Source organism: Leuciscus leuciscus (assembly GCF_965113295.1).
Source record: "Leuciscus leuciscus genome assembly, chromosome: 8".
Lineage (NCBI taxonomy): Eukaryota > Metazoa > Chordata > Actinopteri > Cypriniformes > Leuciscidae > Leuciscus > Leuciscus leuciscus.
This window is the reverse complement of record NC_138732.1, coordinates 38,835,341-38,857,778: the sequence shown is the minus strand read 5'-3', so window position 1 is coordinate 38,857,778 and position 22,438 is coordinate 38,835,341. Positions and strand designations below refer to the sequence as shown.

General features: G+C 39.4%; 1 protein-coding gene across 2 annotated transcripts in view; it reads right to left on the bottom strand.

Annotated features, from left to right (window-relative positions):
• The window catches only part of thoc2 (THO complex 2), a 90,583-nt gene that overhangs the window by 33,117 nt on the left and 35,028 nt on the right, over positions 1–22,438 (bottom strand). For both annotated transcript variants that reach the window (XM_082178259.1, XM_082178260.1), the window contains exons 16-23: positions 16,880–16,964; positions 14,623–14,716; positions 14,147–14,227; positions 13,795–13,891; positions 12,531–12,648; positions 8,087–8,266; positions 3,544–3,708; positions 961–1,236 (exon numbers count right to left, since the gene is read on the bottom strand). In XM_082178259.1, coding sequence (XP_082034385.1) covers positions 961–1,236; positions 3,544–3,708; positions 8,087–8,266; positions 12,531–12,648; positions 13,795–13,891; positions 14,147–14,227; positions 14,623–14,716; positions 16,880–16,964 — 1,096 coding nt within the window. The remainder of the gene's footprint in view (positions 1–960; positions 1,237–3,543; positions 3,709–8,086; positions 8,267–12,530; positions 12,649–13,794; positions 13,892–14,146; positions 14,228–14,622; positions 14,717–16,879; positions 16,965–22,438) is intronic.

Genomic DNA, 22,438 nt, shown 5'->3' with positions numbered 1-22,438 from the left:
CATGTTTACCTCAATAACCATAAATAAACGAAGTCATTTGTAGAAGTGTTATTGACATTATGCCAGAGCTGCATTGGTCGCTGTCTGCCATTGTCTGTGATGCTTGAATATTAATAAAAAACAACCATTTTAGTAATAATTATTATTATTCTTTCTATTAAATGTTTTGTTTTCCACAAATTCTGCGTTGTGAATTTTATAGTAATCAAATGAAGACACAAACCGTTAATTTAATTGACCTTTTATATTAAATCAACTTTTTTTTGAAAAATAACATGCGGCGCAACTGAGCTTTATACTGTTAAAACTACAACATAGAAGAAAAAGTGTGATTATTCCTTAAATAATTTAGATAATTTATTATTATTAGTGTTAGCATTATTATTAAATTGAGATATCTAAATTCTACTGTACAACAGTAATATATTATCAAGTTAAACCGAACTTGTATTTTGACGGGTTGTGGTGAAGACATTTGAGTTTCCGTGTGTTAATGATATAACTATTTCTATATATATATCTTCTATAACGATAGTTTTTCTTAAATTAAACTGTAAAAGTCTGATGAACTTCAGTGACTCTCAGAGCGGCTCTGGAGCTGAAGTTCATGCTCTCATATAGTGAGACCGCAGAGGCTGAAAAACACACAGAGCGTCACGCGTGCTTCTGTGTGTGTGTGTGTGTTCAACCGCGCGTCTGCGCCAATCATTCACACAGAGCCACACAGAACATGCAGGATCCGTATTTAAATAGTCTCGCGCCCAGATGCGTTCTCAGGTACCGAAATTTGGCTCCGATTGATTAAATGTGATCTGGTACTCACGTAATTCGGTCAGCGCCATTAAAAGTAGAGAGTTCGGTACCCAACCCTACATAAGACACAACCAACTATGTGTACATGGATATTCATGCATTGTGAGAGAGTTGTAGAGTTTCTTTGCAGGATATGAAGTGTCTCACCATCTCTGTGTTTTCATCGATGGCCTTGATCTGCATCTTTAGCTTGTTGACCTCCCGGTCGTAGGCGTTGTGCGGTACCGCCAGGTCGTACATGGTGAGGGACCAGAAGGTGGCGTAGAACTGGGGTCGGAGGTCATCCCACACTTTGGGCAAGTGAAGAGACACGACGGCCTCGTGCACAGGGGCCATAATCTGCTCGCAGGCTGCGATGTACTTATGGACCTTCTGCTGCTGCCGGTTGCCCTTCTCTGCCTTCTTCAGTTCGTCATACTTGGACTGATGGGAACAAAGACAGCAGGCTAGCTTTATAATTCACTCAAGCACAACAAACAGGCCTGAAGATGAGCGTACGCAGAGGCCTGCACGTGGAGTTAGGGGGCGGTAAATCTTGTTAAAGGTGAAGAGAGATGGGGTTAACTTTACGCAGCCCTGGAGAGCTGTAGCGGGGTCTAGCGTTGAGGGAAAACACAAAATGAGCTCTGTATGAAATATGCATTAGGCAGCCAGCATCATATAAGAGTTATAATACTGCAAAATAAAATAAATAAATCACATTTTACTGCACTGCAAGATTTGTACTAAAGCAAGAGCAAAGCATTGTGGTAATATTGCATTATAGGATCCTTTGCGATTTCAACCACCATTAAAGATTCTTCATGCTTCAATTGCTATTGTCTTGGAACATGTTTGCACTAATCACGCCTTTGTTTGAGAAACACCAAACAATGATATATTGTTTGTTGAGATGAATATGTGTGGTGATTGTACATTTAACACACTGACTTTTAATTGGTACAGAGAACGCAATGATGTATTGCTTGCAACCTTAAGAGCTGCCACCTAACCATGAAGGCTCTTCTATAAGGAATATTCCATATGTCTGTAAATTTCCTTCAATATTGTTGTTTCTGTTATCTTTATGGCATTTATCATTCATTATCTTTTCACATTAAAATAATATTATTTTTAACTCTGGGACGGGAGGTTGAATTGTCCTGGTTCTCTCTCTAAGGTTTTTCTAATTTATTTATTATTATTTAGTTACATAGTTTATTTTTGTTACTGACACTCCAACCCTAGATGGGTCGTTATGCAACACTACGACTGGCGCTCACAAACAGACTATTGTGTAATGCGACACTGAATAGTAGATGAAGAATCTGGAACTTCACATCAATTCTTTGATTTCCTTCTTTGTGACAATCAGGGGTCAGAAACGTAATGTTGTGGAGCGTGTCGAGTCCCAGAATAACCCAGGCATTTCTATAAGCGCCACCTACTGTCAGAGAATGATTCTGCATTTTTATTCAGTCGTTTTTTTAGCAATGGACTGAACAATGCTAAAATGGCGCCGAAATTTTCATGCCAAATATTCTCATCGGTGTGAACCTGTGATCCATTTGCAGAGAAAACAATCCCAGAATTAATTGCATCAAAAAACATCCAAAGTTCCAGATTATCTGTTGAATGTAAATACAAGCTATGTCCCAAATAACACTATGAACTTATATCATGCACCTAACGGTCTAGAGTGTTAATTTTATAAGGTTGTTTTGTCATCCAGCATTGGAGTCTGTGCATCATCCTAGTATCTGAAGTTCACTTTCTCCTCATTGGAATTTCCAGTGTGAACATTTCTCACTATTTATACTAATCAGCATTAAAAAGTGTGCAAATTGGCACGCACTTATAGTTAAAGGCACACCATTTAATTAGATGTCGCTTATTCGAAACGAAGGCGTAGCTTGATGACGCCGTGATTTCGGCTCGAGAGCAGTGGAGTTTATGTCACAGACATAATCAAGAAATCGAGATTTAAACAATAAGACTAAGTGTGTTGAGCTATATAGCAATTCGTTTTCTGTCGATGAGTGTATCCAAACAGTTTCTCACCTGTCTAATAAAACACATAATATATTAAAGCGTCTTTGGTGTTTCCATGGTTACTACTAAATAAAACCAGAAATCGAGGGTAACGCGGGTGTGATGTCATTGACAGGCGACAGATGGACACGGCCCGTGTCCTGGTTAAAACTGCTGATTTCTCTGGATTTAAACATTGTTGGAAACATTTGGGATAATGTAAGTACACAAGTCAACAAAATATATAATGTTGTTCTAGTGGTTTTTGGATATTTTAATCCAAAAAACTTACATATTGGGCCTTTTAAATTTTTAACTAAAATGTTATTTTTATGTTTGAAATATTGATTGATTCATTAGCTTAGCAAACATGGCAACATCAAACTGCACTCAAATGCAAGTGTTAGAAGTACATGTCATGCGCTTCACGTGAGAAGTGCTATTCGTGTTAATCTTAATTTGCTGCACTTTTTCCTTATTGGACTTCCAGTATGAACACACTATTTATACTGAACGGCATAAAAAAGCGTGCAAGTGTGCAAATGTGTGGGACGCACTTATTGTGAAAAGTTTTTTAAAAAGTTCAAAAGTTAATCTTAATTTGCTGCCTATGTAGAGCGTATCAAATCCATTTGTGTTAGGATTGTCTTAGACGGTGGCCGACTATGGTTGAGAAACAGTGCACTGGGGTGTGAAACAGAGTTTGGTTTGATCACTCACCAGAATCTGATGGGCGTACATGGGCCGAGAGAGGAAGAAGGCGGCGTCGTGTGGCGTGTGGAGCTGGTTGCACAAGATATCCACTGACGGCACCCTTTTGATGTAGTCTTCTGTGCTGAGGTTCGACGCCAAGAAGCCACCAAACTGCACAAGGGTGTCGTGACACTTTGGGGAAGAAGCAGAAAGAGGAGCATTCATCATTAAACGCATCTCTCTCCCGTTGGTCCACGTTTGAGTCCCAGCCAAATGCAGATGCTCTTAATAAATCCTCGGGTCGCTCATTTATTTGGGGAACTGCACCTCGCTTTATTAAAGCCATTCATCACGGGCTCTCCATCGGAATCGATGGGATGCACAGAAAAGCAATTTAGTGGAGCGAGACACTGGGGAGAGATTCCCGAGGTACGGCCTGACCACTGGGTCACATGCCCAAAAACGTTCCCGCACAGCTGTTTAACTGCCAGACAAAAGTTTGAGACCTAATGAGGAACAACACTGAGTTTCATCATGTGTCAGTGTCCCGTACAGCAGTGAAGGGCAGATGAAGACTAAAGTGGTTCAACTATCAAAAATCAAGACTCAAATTTAGTCCAACATCTGAAGTGTTAAAATGTTTGAAGGGCTGGCTTTAATTTCTGGAAGTCAGAACGCATGGCTGCCAAGAAATAGTCATATTTGCTGCTAGAAATGCTTCCAATGAAGACTGAGTCCAGATTTCTGAGACCAATTAGCAGCGAGTGAATAAGCTTCAAAGTGAGAGATATCCGGTTTCAGATTCACCCACGTGTGAATTGGAGAGGCACATTTTCTGATTTGATTAAAATCCACAACTCTTAATTCTATTTTTTTCAATTCAGACGATAACTCGTGAGTTTGATGAATGATTCACTAAAAGGACCTTCTCAAAGGAGTCATTTGTTCATGAGTTGGACTACAGTGCTTGTGCTGTGTGTTTTTCTTGATTCACTAAAAATAACCGGTTTCTTGCCATTATTTCTGAGTAAACGTTTTAAATCACATTCAATTCAGACTGCAAATTTGGATACAAGTACTTATTTTGCCATGGCTGTAGATTCAGCAGCAGGAAAGCGCCCGAGATCAATACTAGATTTAATTTACTACTTTTAAGAATCAATTTTGAGTCAATATTTACACCCAGCACCCTCAGTTAACACATCATCAGCCCCCTGCCTGTCTAAGCGCATATACAGACCTGCAGATTGTTTGTTTAGTTACGAAACAGGGACATACATTTTTCATTCAAGTCACATGTGAGTAAAACGGTCCTCTCATTGGTCAGAGTGAACCTGTTATGTTCCAAGATTGCGCTCATAGTGTCATCCATCAAAATGGATTGACAAGTCAGCTCCACGGGCATATCAGCTATTTATCATTCAAGGCTTTGTTGGGACAGCATTTCTGAGAAGAGCAATGACATATTAAGATGAAGAGGTGCAGTCCACGCTTGTTAGCGTAACGCAACTCAATCTAGCGGTGTCTATTCAGAAACCGACGCAAAAGAGGGGAAATCAGGATACGTCTCTAAATACGTGCTATCAAAACTGGACATCAAGGGGAGATGAGATTGGCTAGCTTTCAGAGCTCGAATCAGTTCAGACTGCCATAACGCCGCCTGAGGAACTCGCCGTCACAAATCACACTCACTTTTCCACCTCTCATTTCCAGAAAGAAAATTAATGAAATGCATGAGTTGCTTTGAGTCATAGAAAATTAGTTATTCCCCAGCATTCCCAGACGTTTCTGCCTTCTGTAGGGGTCCTTGCTCAACGAGGTTGGGGTGTTGCTATGTGTTCAAAACAGCCCCTAGAAGACAAAGATACTCTGATCTTCAGATGTGTCTTGGTTCGTCTGCCAGTCCGATCACCTCTCTTCAGCCAAAGCCAATCATGTCCGTAACACACACACACACACACACACACACACACACACACACACACACACACACACACACACACACACACACACACACACACACACACACACACACACACAAAATGCACAAGTGATGCTTTCCTTTGCATAAACCACTAACAAAATATAAATCACTGGGATATATTAAGTTGCTACTCCTAAAACACAATGCCAAAATAGGTAATAAACATGCAAAATAAGGCAAATTTATACAAATTATTAAGTTGTTCTAATATTTTTTTCAGGGTGCTTATGCATAAATCATGCAATCATGCTGAATGCGTATTTAGCCGGAGAGACGAGTCAATCACTCTCTGTGGTGCATCAGAGGCAGTGATAGCCGGGCACAGGAGCCACACACACACACACACACACACATCTCTGCTGATTGTAATGAGCAGTGCACAACTTCCTGCAAAGTGAGTTTTAAAAAAAGAGCCAAAATTAATAATTAAAAGCTTCCCCACTGATGTCAGGGAAAAAGCATGTTTCACATTCACACCATGAGCAATTATTTAGACAATTTGGCATCGCGAGAGGGAATTATTTGCTAAAGGCTCTAATTTGAGACATTGAGAGAAAAAATATGAAAAAATAAAAGAAAAAGCAAAAAAAGATCGACCGGTGGCATCATCTCGTAGTCCCACACAGAATGGAGCTGATGATGTTAGTTTTTAGCACCATCTGCTGTAAATTGCGACATGTCTAGAGAACATGGGGGGGGGAGGAAGCAGTCAATTGGATTACCCAGTGAGTAATTGAGCTGCGCAGCTGCTGAACGTGAAAAGCAAACTGCCAGTGTGTGTGGGTGGATGAAAACCACAGAAGTTTTGTACGACTCCCTCCGAGAGTCTTCCGTGGCTGACACCGGCTACACAACGACAACCAGGGGAAGCTTCTCAAACTCAATCTTCAGTTTGGTTTGCTTTGGGAAACAGCATTTCAATCATTTTTCCCTCACAGCTCTTCTTATGACTCATTTTTATGATTGGCTTGACAGCCTCTGACCACTGTTTAATCTCATTTTTAATGGAAAAGTTGCATGAACTTTCTTGCAAGACGTCTCCTTTTGAGTGTTTGGGTGAACTGACCTTTTAATGAACTTGTAATCAATATTCACTGAAAATCTTCCTTTTAGCGGCAGTTTCCCAAACCGTTTATCATGAATATGTATTCAAATATGGGTGTGTAGCTCCAGGTCTGATGGTAATTATGATGGAAAAGTATGGTAATTGCTACATTATCTGACAATTATGACTATTTCTGTTAATTCCGAGTTTTATATTGCGATTTTGAGTTAATATCTCTCTCTGAATTGAAAGTGATATGTATGAGTCCAGCCATGGGCAAATCACAGCAAGACAAGACCTACAGATACATGATTTATTATCGATTTAATATTGAATGCTGAATTCAGAAGTCACTTGGGTGCATCAGGCAAACAATAATATAAAATAATAATAAGTATATAAATAAATGAAAATGAGTGGAGCAGAGAGCCAAAACAGCAGTTATGTCACCAGGATTTCTCCAAGTGCTCTCGATAACCAATCCGAAGCCGGTGACCCATCTAATTTTGTGGACGAAAGAGTCTGTCTGGATCACAAAATGCATTGTGAATGTGTAATTTTGTGCATTAATATGAAAATAAAAAAGGAATGCACCAAAACTTGTCTTGAATGACATTTCGTGCATGCAGTCAGATGCATTTCCTGATATAGTCGGTTCCTTCTGTCCACTAAATTAGGCACCCCTTCAATAGAGATTTAAAGTAAAAGACTGAAAAAGGAAAACAATTACGAATTGTGAGATGTAAACATGCAGATCTGAGGAGGGAAAACTGTGAAAACTGAGATTTTAACTCAAAATGACCTGATATAATAATAATATAAACAAATATTAACATGATTCCATACAAAAGTGAGAATATTTGTATTTTTATATGTTTCCACCAAAAGTCAGACTTCAGATGACTACTACACTAGTCATTTGAACTACTTTTATGGTGTTTTTATGATCAGTTGTGTCCTTTTAAGAGATTGACAGCCCCACTATATGCTTCTGATGTTTGGAAAAGAGCAGCATGAACGTTTCAGTAAATGACTTGTGCTCCACAGAGGAGAGAAACATCATGCTAGTCTGGAACAACCTGAGAGTAAATAACAGTTTTCACCATCCCTTTAATAGTGTAGACAGGCTGTCGTACAAGACAATGATAAAGGGTCATGTTATGTTGAAGCATGATGTTTCAGTCATTAACATATTTTCTCCTCTAATAAGGGCATCTTTACTAATTGGCAGTCTTTACCTCATTAAAATGTGCAATTTTATATGTCGTTTCTTGCTGAACATCCCCTCCAGGAGCCCTAGTCTCACTGTGTGTGTCTATCTATATAACGGCAGCATTTTAACTTGTCTGAAAAGTAAGCAGGCATCAAACTTTGAATAAAGCGTTTTTAGGAAATGTATTATCAGCTCCACTGCATGACAAGTTCTGCTGCATGTCATGTTTAATTAGAGGTTTTTCATCTTTTTAGAGATTACAGAGATAGCATTGAGGAGGGCTGAATGGATCTGAGTCATCCTGGTTTGTCTCGTCGGTTGCTCATACCTGATCGTACAGCTTGCCCACGAGTTTCAGGTGCTTCTCTCCGCCCTCAGAGAACACCACCCCGTTCCTCTGCTGCGCCATCAGCAGACACAGCGGTAACGCCAGCTCGTGGTCCAGGAGAGCATCCTTCAGGCGCTGAGATGACTTCTTAGTGTTCCTGATCTGACCAAAGTAGCCACCCTACAGACACACACACACATCAATCCATGACTAGGGGTGTAACGAGACCCTCATGTCACGATTCGATACATATCACGATACTGAACTCACGATATCATATTATTGCGATACTCTAAGACAGATGATAAAAGGTTAACAAAAAATTACTTGATTAAAATGCAAAATTTTATATTACATTGTGTGTGTAAATGAATAGACTTGGACTTGGTGCTGAAACCCAAAGCACAGGACAATAGAGACACCAGAATAACAATATTCATGATTCTGAAGATGAAAATACACAATTATTTTAGACGAATATGCTTGAACTCTGTCACTGACTAGATATATTTAAAATAATGTGCACTTTTTACTGGTAACATGTAATTTGATATTATCAGGACACACAAATATTCCCCCATTGCATTATTATACATTATATTCAACATTATATATAGCAGTTTAATGTAGTACTGACACTAAAACTCTAACAACTCTTTCTCACACAGTACATTTTTGTTGCATTGTTGCATTTTTGTATTGCGATACATTGTGACACGATTTATTGTTACACCCCTATCCATTACTATGACCCTTTATATGGAGTTCATATGCACAAGATGGAGGGATGTCCTCACTGGTCTCACGCTGCATCGGTCCTCAATAGAGGCTAGAGGACGAACGACTGATCGGTTTTGCTGGAACAATCGGTTATCGACAAAAATCCATACCGATATTTTTCCCCCCAGTTTGTATGATCCATTGCTGGACCGACTAAGAGGGGTCTGCTGTCATTATACAGTATGAGAACGACCTCTAGAATGCAAATTCAGTTCTTTAAAATTCAAACTAATTGTTTTGAGTGTGCACATCTTCGTATCTTTATCTTCGTAAACACAGTCGTTTATGTCTTAAAGGATAATTCCGGTATTTAACACCTTGAGTCTATTTTGTAGTTTGTTTTGGATGAACTAGAGTGGTGGACACAGAAATATTTCAGATACCTCACAACCACGTACAAACTTCCGCTCGATATTTGAGTCTGAAGCGTTGGCACACTCCCGACCACTTGATGGCGACAACCACTTTGCCGTACAAGGACGCGGTACAGAACTCGGTTTCTAGCGCATAGAGCACAGTTGCTCTGCTCACGCTAGCCTTCTGAGAGACGGAGAACTGAGCAAAAAGACTACAACCAAATGTAAACAGCCCCCTTTTCCGTTCCCGGTAGCGCAGTAATATCAACGAGCAATGAGTCCTCCAACAGAAATCAATGGGATTTTACAAAATGACAAATAAAACACGACAAAAACTGTATTTCGCTACGCTACTTGTTTTTAAATCATCAACGAACGCCACTAACCAATCGATATAATCGATTCTAAACGAGTCAAAAAGTCGAGACAGGACCCATCGTCAAAATTTCTGTGTCCACCACTAACTACAAAATAGACTCAAGGTGTTAAATACTGGAATTATCCTTTAAGTGAACGTAAACAGTGCATTCGATGTTAAAGATTAGCAGGCTAATAAAGCTGATGTCGTCCTTCCAGTCAGTCTCTCGTTGCTCTTAACTAAATCACTTTAGTGAAGATTATGCAGTGTTTTTGTACAGTTGATAACTATTCAATTTGTGTTGAATTACTATATCTAGACTTTGAAGTTTAGCGCTCGAGGGTTGATGGTGAGCGGCTATGTGAACCGCATGTTTCGGATGAAGAGAAATAGACTATCTCCCACAATGCAGAACAATTGATAAAGAAAACCCTGCCTTTCCCACTTAAGTAGGGCATAGGAAGGACACAAATACTCAGCACTTTCTGAATAATATTCCTGATCTTCTTTTGTATCACACTACTCATTTAGTTATTTTAGGAGTTTATAAAGCAGTGTTTCTATTAGTTTTTGTCCTCAGTCACAATGTTTGATTACACCTCATGGGCTGTAATTATGTTCAGTTTGACATTAAGTCTTGTAGGCTCAAGCCAGAGTATCCTGATATGGATAGTGTTTTGCATAAGCCCTGTTTTTAAAGGCCTATCAAAGTGTTCATTGTAAAAATGTATATATGCTGTGCTTATTTATTTGATTCTCAATTAAAATAACAACCTATAGCATTACCGTAAATAACGTCTGTGGAATTAATTATCTGGAGAGAAAAAAAACACTGACTTTCAACAGAGAGCTTAATTATTACTTGTATAAAGCTTGAATGATTGGGATCGATCATGATGACAAAAAAATTATGACCAAAAACTAAAATTATGACCAAAAAAAAATCGTTAATCGGTATTGGCTGCAAAAATCCTGATCGGCGCTTCTCTATCCAGCACTATTTTACTTGGAGAGTAATGTTTGCTTTCATTCAGTGTCCAATATAAAAACTATGGGTTGATTGATCTGTTATCGGCCAGTGCGATCCAACCTAGTTATTGTTATTGGGAAATATGGCTCTAATAAGAGGCAGCTCCCCGTTGATTCATTATGAACACCGACTGTCCCGTGTGGCCACACTTTAATCGCCTCAGTGTTTTCAAGAAAGCACTGTTAAAGCAAACGCCATCTGTGATGTGTAGACCTGGTACATGTTTGACCTGCAGTGCTGGTTGGCAGACCAATAGGGTAACGCATGAACACTAGCTATATCTCAGTATAAGAGCTTTAAGATTTTTTTTTTTTTCACACTACATAAAACATGAGAGAGAAAGAGAAATACAGCTGAAGGAGAGACTCAAAAAAAGGGGTTCAATGTTTGGCCCAAACTGTTAAAGGGAGTGTTTAACCAAAAACTTAAAGTCTGTCATCATTTACTCCCCCACATTTCGTTCCAAACCTGTATGACTTTCTTTCGTCCACCATAAACTAAAGAAGATATTTTTAAGAATGTTGGGAACCAATCAGTTTTGGTCACCAGTAGGGGTGTAACGGTTCACAAAATTCACGGTTCTGTTCGATATGATACACTGGTGTCATGGTTCGGTACTTTTTCGATACAGCAAAAAGAAAGAATTGCCAGAGAAATGTCCTTGATTTACTTTTTTTTTTTATTAAAACTAACATCATAAAGTATGATCATTTTTTACTTTGAGCAATGATGGAGCTATACTTGACTCTTCTTAGGAGCATATAAAACAAAAATCCTTATAAAAAATAAAATGTAATATTGTAGCAGTAATAAACAAAGGTTTATTTCATTTCAGATTAACATTTGAGGGCAGCAATTTTATTCATAATGTCGAAATAAAACGGACTTTACTTGAAAGTACAATGTTTCTTCCTGGTTTCCACATCAGCGCTGTTTGATCCATTGATAACGGAGAAATGTAAATGCTTCTCACTAGATCTCGCAGCGATGTTATTACTTCAGTGGCGAATTCAATGCTTTCTTTACTGGATCTCTTAGCGCTGTGTAGTAACAGTGTCGCTTGATCTAGATCGGCTCGCGCTGCATTGGTCCAAACTGATACACGGTCCGTGAAGCACAAAATAAGGAGTAGCGCAGTTCCCTTACGCTTTCATTACGTTTGCCATTTGATGTTGGCCAATGTTGTGGTCGCGCCAGCGCCTCTTACATTATGAGTGCCTACATTTGAAATAAAAAAATTTTAGTCGGCAGGAAAAATGGTCCAACGAACCGTTCGTTTTGTAATGCGTACCGAACGGTTCAATACGAATACGAATCGTTACACATATATCATTTCACCCCTAGTCACCAGTGACTTCCATTGTATTTACAAAAAATGAGTCTCAAATGGAAGTCATACCGGTTAAGGGCAATATGAGGGGTGGCTAAATTATGACAATTTTAGTTTTCAGGGTGGACTATGCCTTTAACATTGGGGACAGTCAGTACATAAGTACATAAGAGTACATAAGACCTGAACAGATCAGCACAAACCATTTCCTTTCTTTTCTCAGAAGTCTTTGTAAACTCGCTGGTTTAAGCTCACTGACTGCAGTCAAACTAGATGGCACTACTAACACTTTCCTGGTCTATAATTAAAGTCTCAGTGCCAGCGCTCTTGATAGAGCGGCACGGTATTTTAATACAGTATTTGAACCCTCTTAAAAAAATTTATAAATGTTATTGCCTTAGATGAATATCAAACCAAGTGGCGTTTTAAATAAGTTTTAAATAATAGCACACGCACACTTCTAGCACTTTCGACACCCGAGATATGTTGGAGCGGCCCTAATCTAATGCAATGACACATCGCATTCGTAAGTGTGGCTTATGTGTGTTTGCTAAATAAAAGGAGGAACATCTTTCAGCGGTGTTGCGTACCTCTGCTTTGAGCTGCTCTCCGCCTGTCATGGCCTCCAGCTGCTCCACCGTCATTTCATCTGTGATCTCGATCCCGGCCATCTTCTGCACAACCTCCTTCAGGATCAGCAGGTCAAAGCTGGCACAACACAAAGCACAGGAAGAACTGAAGACCTTCTGCAAACCAGACACATTTTAGGAGTTCTGCATCCTTAATGATGATGGATAAGGGGAATTAATTAGAGCTGTGATTTCTTGATGTTAGAGAACATCCTCAAATATCAGAGCCAGCTCTAGTGTGAATGTAATGGTTCCCAAGACACAAATGCCGTTTTAATGCATGTCTGGGTCAATAAAGCACTGAATCATTAGCATCGCTAATTCCCCTTGCTGTCAGAAAAGACCTGCAACCCCATTTTTGGGTCACAACTTCAGACAAAATTAAGACTACTTTACTATGCTAATTTCAAACTAGAACAATTTAACTGCACTGGCACATTTTAATGTAACATCTTGGGTTTGATTGTTTTTACGTTCAGAAAAACAGCTCTTAATGAGAAATCACCCCGCAACGGCATCATCATCGTCAGTCAAGTCCTTAATCGAACATGCATCCAACCCATACGGCCCATTACATGTATTCTCCTGTCTGTCAGCGAGGGCTTTTACTGCCTACACACGTCTCTCAGGAGTCTTGAAGGAGAACACACTGTTCTCTCGGACAGGCGCTGGAATTAGCCACTTCACTCCGGGAATATACCATTTTAATCGATGCACATTAAATATATTGGTCATTTGGACTCGAGTGCACCAGTGTTGCAAACACAGCACATTTCATGCGTCTACTTCATGGTAAATTGATCTGATAACAGGTTTGTGTTTTATATGAACACTGTTGTATTCACTCACATAGTAGTAACAGCCAGTAAACTCTTAACTGCTGACATTTATCAAACTAATTTGTCCTGGATACTGAATACGTAGAATAAAGAAGAATATTGACTTTTAGGTCCTTTTAAGACTTTTACAGAGTCATGAATGGCTTCCAGTACTTTAAGGACACATACGTTAAGAAAAGCAGTGGTTTAAAAGTACTAATTTAGGTACAAAACTTCTTATAAAACCTTTCCAGACTTCCTGGGTTGTCTATGAAAGCCTGACTGATTTTTATGCGAAGGACTTTTATGGTAAGGATGACTTTTGCATGGAATTGCCCTATAGTAGCATGATCATAAATAAACACCATAGTTGCGCATTAAAGGAAATAGCGAACATAAATGCGTACCTCTTGCCTGCTTTCAGCTGGTTGGTCACATACTGCAGAAGACCAGCTAACTCAATGGGATATTTCCTGAAAACCGCTCCACAAAGACTAGCGAGACCTATGGGAAGGACGTGATGACAAAAGCAAAATATTATCATAAGAATGAGCATTAGAGTCTGTAAGAGGGCAAGTCAAGAATGTCACGCATTTGTGCTCCAAATTGGTTTCCGGACACTCTCTAGCGGCAGAGCCAAACCATTTAAAGAAATGACATTTAACGTCCATTAAGAATGTCAGACGGAAGTTCAATTTATTCAGCATCTCGGCACATCGAAGAGGCGTTTTAGAGGAAGAGGGGAAACGTGGCACTCACTCTGCAGCCATGATGAAATGGTGGTGTCATCATGTTTCATCTTCTCTTTCTCTGGGTTGGCTAAAGCTTCAATAATGCAATCTGCCCACAGGGTCAAGGGCTCAAACACACCACGTCTCGCTCTTTAAAGATAACACATTCGCTATAAACGGCAGACACAGTTCAGTCTATTACTCATCCGGTCAGTCGTTGTTTCGGCATGTTCAAATGAAAATTATCAGTCTATTTCCCTCCGCTGCTCTCCAAACTGGAGGAATGCTTTTTTCCTCATTTTAAACAGACAAAGCTGTCAGCTTCAGTGATGATGATGATGATGATGATGAAGTCAAGGTGAGCGATTACACGCTATTTTAATCACGCACAAATTACGGGAGATTTGGAGGAGATCAGCAAGTTCCTGGGAGAGCTGTTATTAGCGGAGGGGGAAAATTATCATACAGAAGGAGTGTAATTATAACAGCCGTCTTAAAGGATACAGGCCAGCACATCGTAGTTGAGGGAGGTGAGGTATTTCAGAGAGTCCACCACTGGAGTTATCAGGTTGTCATACCACTGGATCTGAGACAGAATCTGAAAGAGAAGAGAGAAACATTGCATTCATTACCCTAACAATAGAGGTATTCGCAGTAGTGATTCACTCCTCAATTTAAAAAAAATGCAAATAAAGTTGCATCAATCCGTGTTGAAGTGTGTCGCTGAAACTTCGGATATCAAACTGAAATCAAAAATTAATTCTCTTTAAATGACATCAAACTATAATGCATAATTTTCAATTGAAATAGAAACCAACGTAAGTAGGGCACGATTTCATCCATTTGCAATAGACTGGATTTTGCAACTTGTGTTCATCATAATCAATACCAGATTTGGCTTGTTTGTTTTCAGGTGCTTTTTGGAAGTGTAAAGTCTCCTCCTCTTGCCAGTGTTACTTTTGGGTTGCTAGGGATGTTACTAGGGTGCTTTTTTGTTGTTGTTTTAAATCACTGCCCTCAAATATGAGGAACCGTAATAGAGATAAACCGAGATTTTACCGATATTCTTCTGATATTTAATCATTTTTCCTTCGAATGCCAGTTTTGTAATATATGGGGGGGGGGGGGGGGACCTGCTATGTTTTTACAGACATAATACATTAAATAAAAATCAGTAATTGTTCTGAGTAGCATTTACCAGACATATAAATATAAGTAATAGGTATCAGTGTTAAAATTAAATAAATACATTTAATTAAAAAAAAAAAATATATATATATATATATATATATATATATATATATATATATATATATATATATATATATATATATATATATATATATATAATTATCGGCACCAAGTTCAAAGCAAAACATGGCTGGGAGAATCAAACCAACTGCAACAATGAGCAATTAAAGACATATTAAGATAGTTTTAGGCAAAATGTCTGAAAAATCAAATACAATCAGTAGTAATTTGATTTAATGGTTTATCACTTTTGACCAATAGGTGACGTTTTGGCCAAATTGATGTGGTGTGGTCAGAGTAAGATGCCAATGAACATGCAATGTTTGGTGTCAAAATGCCAAAGCACTGCAGAGATACAACCTTAAAATCATTTTGGCATCATGCCATCAACTTTTGTCTATCGACACGAAATCCATAAAATGGTGTCGGCACAACCTGAAGATGATTTGACTCAAATTTGGTGGAAATCGGACAAACGGTCTAGGAGGAGTTCGAAAAAGTTGGTTTTGAAAATAAATCAAAATGGTGGACAGGAAGTTCAGCAGACTATGGCACAATTGTTATCCATGTTCTCACATGATCCAAGGAATCTCTTAAGACCACTTTCATTACAGGCTTATTTATTTAAAAGTTATTAGCATTTTTGGAAATGTCATTATACATTTTGACCATCAATAAGTGATGCCCCTCTTTGCACAGAACACTAATTATGTTTCCTAAGCATATGGCATAATGCATTGCACAATTAGACCAGGGACATTTATTCAATCAATCCATTCTGATTTCATTTTCAACTGTGGCAAGTGTTTGTCAGTTCAGTGGCAGCAGCATCAGTCAGTGGTCTCTCTCTCTCTCTCTCTCTCTCTCTCTCTCTCTCTCTCTCTCTCTCTCTCTCTCTCTCTCTCTCTGTGTGTTCATAAATTGAGGAAAGGCATAAGAAAAACACAGTCCTCCGCCAGTGATTGAATAACAGCCTTCGTCAGAGCTGATCTTTTATTTCACCACTGAATCTTCAGAATTTTCTCAGAAATGCTAATGAACTCAAAAGGCTTGCCAACGTCAGCCACTTCCAAATCTTTTCTTCTCAGTGTACGAGCGCAGAACTCGTCGAGTCTCTCATCGCTGAAGACGTGCACAGCATGAACAGTGGCAGCAGAACAAGACTTCTTCAGAACTAACCCAGCAGAAAGAAGCTTCCTGATGAAAACTTTCTGGCACACATGAAGATCAGTCAGCCGTGGTCGGCCCCGTCATAAATTTCTTACATTAGATGGGAGATGCATGCGATTACCGTTAGCCTTCTGACTGATACAGACTAAATTTAGCCTCGTGTTCAATGCTTTTATTCCGATGTTGGACATTAGCCCACTGGTCTGAGCTCATATACATGCTTTTTAATCTCAGGCGCAATGAAAATTGATGGCACACTGCAGATTATAAAGGAGCCCCGTAAAAGCCTGTCATTAGTCTAGCGGACCATTATGGCCGTCACAAGCAATAAAATACTCACATAATCAAAGAGAATGGTGGGGTTACTGTGGCTTAACTTTCCGATCTGCCTTCCTGAGGGCTTCACATTCTCCTTAGTCAGTCGCCTGGGGAAGGAAATCACAGAGAAGAATGAGGAACAGTGACATAGAAACACCAAACGGGGATAATTATTAACTCATACGCTCACCGTTGGCTAAAGGCATACCTATAAATTGGCTATACTAACTTATCAGCCTAACATTTGGCTAATAATTGTGTCCACTTATCCGTTTAATGACATGAATGAGGGGTCATGACATGAGAAAATCAAATTTGCCTTGATCATTTGACATATCAGAGGTCTTTACATCATTAAAACATCCTGCATGTTTCAGAGCTTAAATCATCCTCATTATAAACAAAGCATTTAATCAAGCTCCAAAAACGTCTCGTTTGGATAATGTTGGATTTGTGACATCACATGGGCAAATTAATTTGCATATGAATGCATAGAGCAAGACATCGGCAAATAGTTATACATCACACCATAAGCCCGGCCCACTGGCGTTCAGTCGCTTAACGGCTGACGTTCATCAAAAGCAAACAGAAGCCATTACAATGACTGACGCTGTCTACACTGATACAGTATACAGATGTGTGTTCGGTTTCTGACATACTCCACGCGCTTGAGTCTGTTGATACTGTTTCCTATACAATGACGTTAGCCAATCATAACAATGGCTGTTTACTGACAAGTCTTAAAGGAGCCGCGCCTTAAAAACTGATCATTTCTCTTCTTTTTTTCCATTTTGTGCAAAAAACGTTATTAACATAAGTGAACCTCAAGGAGAACATAAAAAATATGTATAACAAAACTGTGACAGCGCTAAAACAGCACAAATGTAACATCCTGGCAAAGCATTGTGTTTTCAAATAACTGAGTAAAAGCAATATCTTTTTAGCCGTCATTAAAACACATCTTTCAAATTTAAAGGCATTATTAATGATGGGCACCTTCAAAACACTGCATCATGAAGCTTTGAAACCTTTATTGATCTTTGGTTTCGAATCAGTGGTTTAAAGCATGTAGCAACCTCACCAAGTCAGGTGATTTCAGCAACAACAAAGCTTTGTAATATCAATGTTTTAAGCCTTGATTTGAAAACATTTCAAAATTCTGATGGTTCCCCATAGAGCTGTGTGATTCTATCTCTACGATCACACTGTAAACATTAAAACAGGCATGAAACAGCTTCACAAACTGTTTTTTACAATAATTCAAATTATCATAGGAGTACTGGGATTAGATTAAAGATTAAGTTAAGCAAAAGATTAAGCAAAAGATTAAGTTCGGATACACTGATTTCTACGGTAGCAATCAAAATGGAGCAAATCACCTTTTGAAAGCATCAATTGCATGGTTACACCAGTAGGTGGCGACAAGTGACCGTTATTCATTCAAGATATTTGTTCAAAAATGCTGATTCATCCAGTAATGAAAGTAGTGACGTATTGAGCGAGTCATTGTCCATTCAAACTGATTTGTTAGTTCAAATTAATTTATTATTTTTTTTAAATAGACTGCAGCAATTGTCATTTTGTCAGAACCTCTAGTAAATTACATGTTATTTTGTTTGTTCAGAATCGTGATCTCCATTTAAATAAAAAAAAAAAAAAAAAAATCATTGTATCCAGATTCGCACAGCTCTAGTTCACCGCAAGTCGATCTGGTGAACACATGAACGAGTGTCTAATGGCTTTAACTGATCTATGGTCAGTTTTATAAATGTAGATTCTGTTTTAATTATGAATCCCATATAGGGTTTGTCAAAGTTTTTTTTTTTTTTTTTTTTTTTGTCATCTACTGAATTTTTCGTCAACGATACCAGGGACACCGAAACACAGGGGAACATGAAATTTGGTGGGCATGTAGCCCCACTAGACTTTTACGGAAAAATTTCGTTTGGTCCCCGGGGGCCACTCCCCCTCCGCGCTGGGCCCCCCCAAACCCAAAAAATGCAGTTTTTCCTAAATAACTACCTGAACCGTGGCACCGAGGATGAAGAAATTTTTATGGTATGTTGGTCTTAAGGGCCCACATCAACCTAGCCCATAATCACTCATTTGTGATTTGCGCCCCTCCCATAAAAAATGAAAATGCAATATTATTCTGCTTTAATCGCCCCTTTCTTCAGTTGAGATGTTCAGAACTGCACCATATTTCATGTGTATGATTAACTTGACATCCTCTGGGGGTATGCTAAGTTTCGTAGAATTTCATCCATGGGGGGGTATAAAATAAATTCATTTATGTGCACATTTAGTGACTGTACACTCATCGGCCTGTAGATGGTGGTGTTGAGCGAAGGGTTGCTGGTTTAGGATGATACTGTCACACACACACATGCAGGAATACAAACAAACGCAAGCATGCACACACACTGACATCCACACGCACAGACACACACCCATACAAATCCACATGCACAGACACACACACACAAGCGCACACACATGTACGCACGCATACATACACGCACAGACACACACACATACACAAACACACACACATACACACACAGACAGACATGCACATACTACTACTTTTTTTAGGTATATACATAAACACGCAATACAGCCAAATTGCTCCACGTCATTTCTTTTTGTGGAAAGCCAGTGCAGGATTGAGCGGCAGTCATATTTTGTACCGCCATGCGGTACATCTAGTTAACTTAGCGATTTTAATACTTATTTGTGTTTAATACGAAATGGGCCTATTTTGACAAGATCTGCCTAAAAACCTGCTTATATTAAGACCAAAACTGTACCAAATACGTGGGGTTTATTATTGCTGGAAACTTGGTTTAGACATTAAATATCTAACAACTAGTGAACACGGCTGCCCAGTGCTGTGGTTCTTGCATAGATTATAATTTTCACGGCATGACAAGCGACAGACGGGTGTCTCCGCGGCGTTATCAGAGAGAGTGGACTGCTGTCCGAGTCCCGTCTCGGTCATGTTTCATGAGTCTGTGCTGATTTCTTCTCACACACGCCAGAAGGCGCGCGATGGACTGTCACGTGAAGCGCAGCGCCTCTCGGGCTGTTCTTTATAACGCTGTTAATTATGAGCGCGGGGGGCCGTGTTTTCCTGCAGACCTGCTTTGTTTGAAGGGTGGCACAAAAGGGCCAATTAAAAAGTCAATTAATAAAGTAGCTGGGGGAAAGAAAAACACACACACACAGTGAAGAAGGGCACAGAGCCAGCACTGGCATTGTGGAGTTTCAATTTGAGCTGGTGAGCCGACAGAACCTGCTGACTGCTCAGCCATGACGGTGTCATTGGTCTTCATAAGGGTGTGTGTGTGTGTGTGTGTGTGTGTGTGTGTGTGTGTGTGTGTGCCTGAGCATTCCCCACGTCACATCAGGTGGACTAATTGGTTTGCTTAACCTTCGGAGCACAAGGAACAAGCTCTAATGACATCTTCTGATACCCAGCAGTCTGATAAAGCTCACATGAATCACAGGGCATCAGTTGCCACACTAGAAACATGTTAGACACATATTAAAGGCCCCGATACACTACAAGCCAAATCGAAGAATGAACTGATGTAATTCCAGGCCAAGTTCGCTGTGTGTTCATTTCAGGAGTTCGAAACAGCTTATTAAAGTAAACTTTCCAGAAAAGTTCACTCCGGCTGGAAAACTCCATTGAACTCCCATTGGTCTGTGGTGATTATGTAACCGGTGTGTGTAGCTCTAAAGCTCCGCCTTCATTTTTGTCTGTTCAATTGGTCAAGGTCAGACACAAGTAAATACATTAACTAGGGATGCACCGATATGAAAACTGTGGCTGATACCGATAATTCTCTATAATTTGAAAGCCGATATCCGATATATTGGCCGATAAATCTAAATGAATAAAAATTTATATCATCTTTGAGAGTCTGATTACAAAAACAAAAAGTATCATGCCCCAATCACACAATTTTCATGTTTAATACTGTAAAGCTGCTCGTTTTGAAGCAAACCAGGGCTGCACAATTAACCGAATTTCGAATCACGATTACAGATGCCACGATTACGTAATCGTTCAAAGCCGAAAAAAAAAAAAAAAAAAAAAAAAAAGATTCTGCCTGGGAAATGTGGGTCCCATGGCCAAACTATTCAAAACATCATTCAATGTAAATTGTGATAAACAATTACAATTTCAAGGGAATAATCGACAATTATGATTTTTGTCATTATCGTGCAGCCCTAAAGCAAACTATTGTATAAAGTGCCATATAAACAAACACCTAATCTTACATAACGTTTGGAAAGGCTGCAGTGAATTGCAAGGACAATCATGGGCTTCGATGTGCAGGACACGGGCGGCGAGAAGCCCAGGTTTCTGCTCGATGTTGCAGTTTCTCTGCCATGTCAGTGTTTCCTCTGCCAACCGCTCTAAGAAGACATTATTTATGCTGTTTGGAAAGCAATCAGATATTATATTAGATAAACGAAACTCACTGACAGACGGCCGTGTGCACTTCTTGTGTTTGCTCTAAAGAGCGCCTGCGGCGCGAGGAGGAACAGATTTCCGGGTAAGCGTTTAGATTAATTTCGCATCATGAAAGCAATTTGAGATGCAAGTGCGTTAAACCAAAGTCAGTTATGTCTGAAGGGGTTAAACCCACAGAACATCTGAAATGTCAGAACAGATCTGTGCATTAGTGTGAACGCACACTAGAGATAACCCGCGGCATATGATGTCATCGCTAATAATCGAACAGCAATAATGTTAAGAAGAAAAACTCAATGCTCTAGCCTGGAAACTTAAGACACTTACAGCACTTTAGATGCTGAAGGCAGACTGTGTTTATTACTTGTAATGTTTCTTTATTCTTACCGTCAATTTGCTTAAATGTTTTGAAGATATTTCTAGAAAACTACTGAAATTAAAACAATTAAAGTTTTTTTTAAGTACTTAATTTAATTCATGAAATACTTTTAGTAGTTACAGTATTTCAATTTATTTAAATACAGATTCGGATCAACTCCAGAATCGTAATTGGATTGAATCATGAGGAACCTAACGATTCCCAACCCTTTTTTGGGGGATGAAATCACTTGTTTTTTGCATCACACTGAAAAAGGAGGGCCAAGTCCAGCGCATTGCATTGTGGTCCACATTATTGTGCACAGTGTGCTGTGGATGTGCGTTTCTCTGGCTGTGGTCCAGTATACATTCTGAAGTATGTTCTGGTGAACTGAACACAGTATGAACGCAGTGAGCTCTCAGATGAAACACTAATGGAGATTTCGGGGAGTGTGTGTGTGTGTGTGTGTCTCCTGACGTCCTGCTGAATGAAGAGCTACTCCTCTGTATGTATGCCTCAGTGCTCACAGATCCTCCGCAGCACTGCACTGCAGTCTCACACACACACACCTCCTACGACACACTCAACTGATGTCTGGCAGCCCGTCTCACAGACACACAGTCATGGAGGGCCACTGCATGCTAAAAATTACTCCAATTTGGTCAGATTTAACAAAAAAGAAATAAAAATGCTTAATGTTGCAACCGACTATTTCAGTGACGCATTTTCAGAGTGAA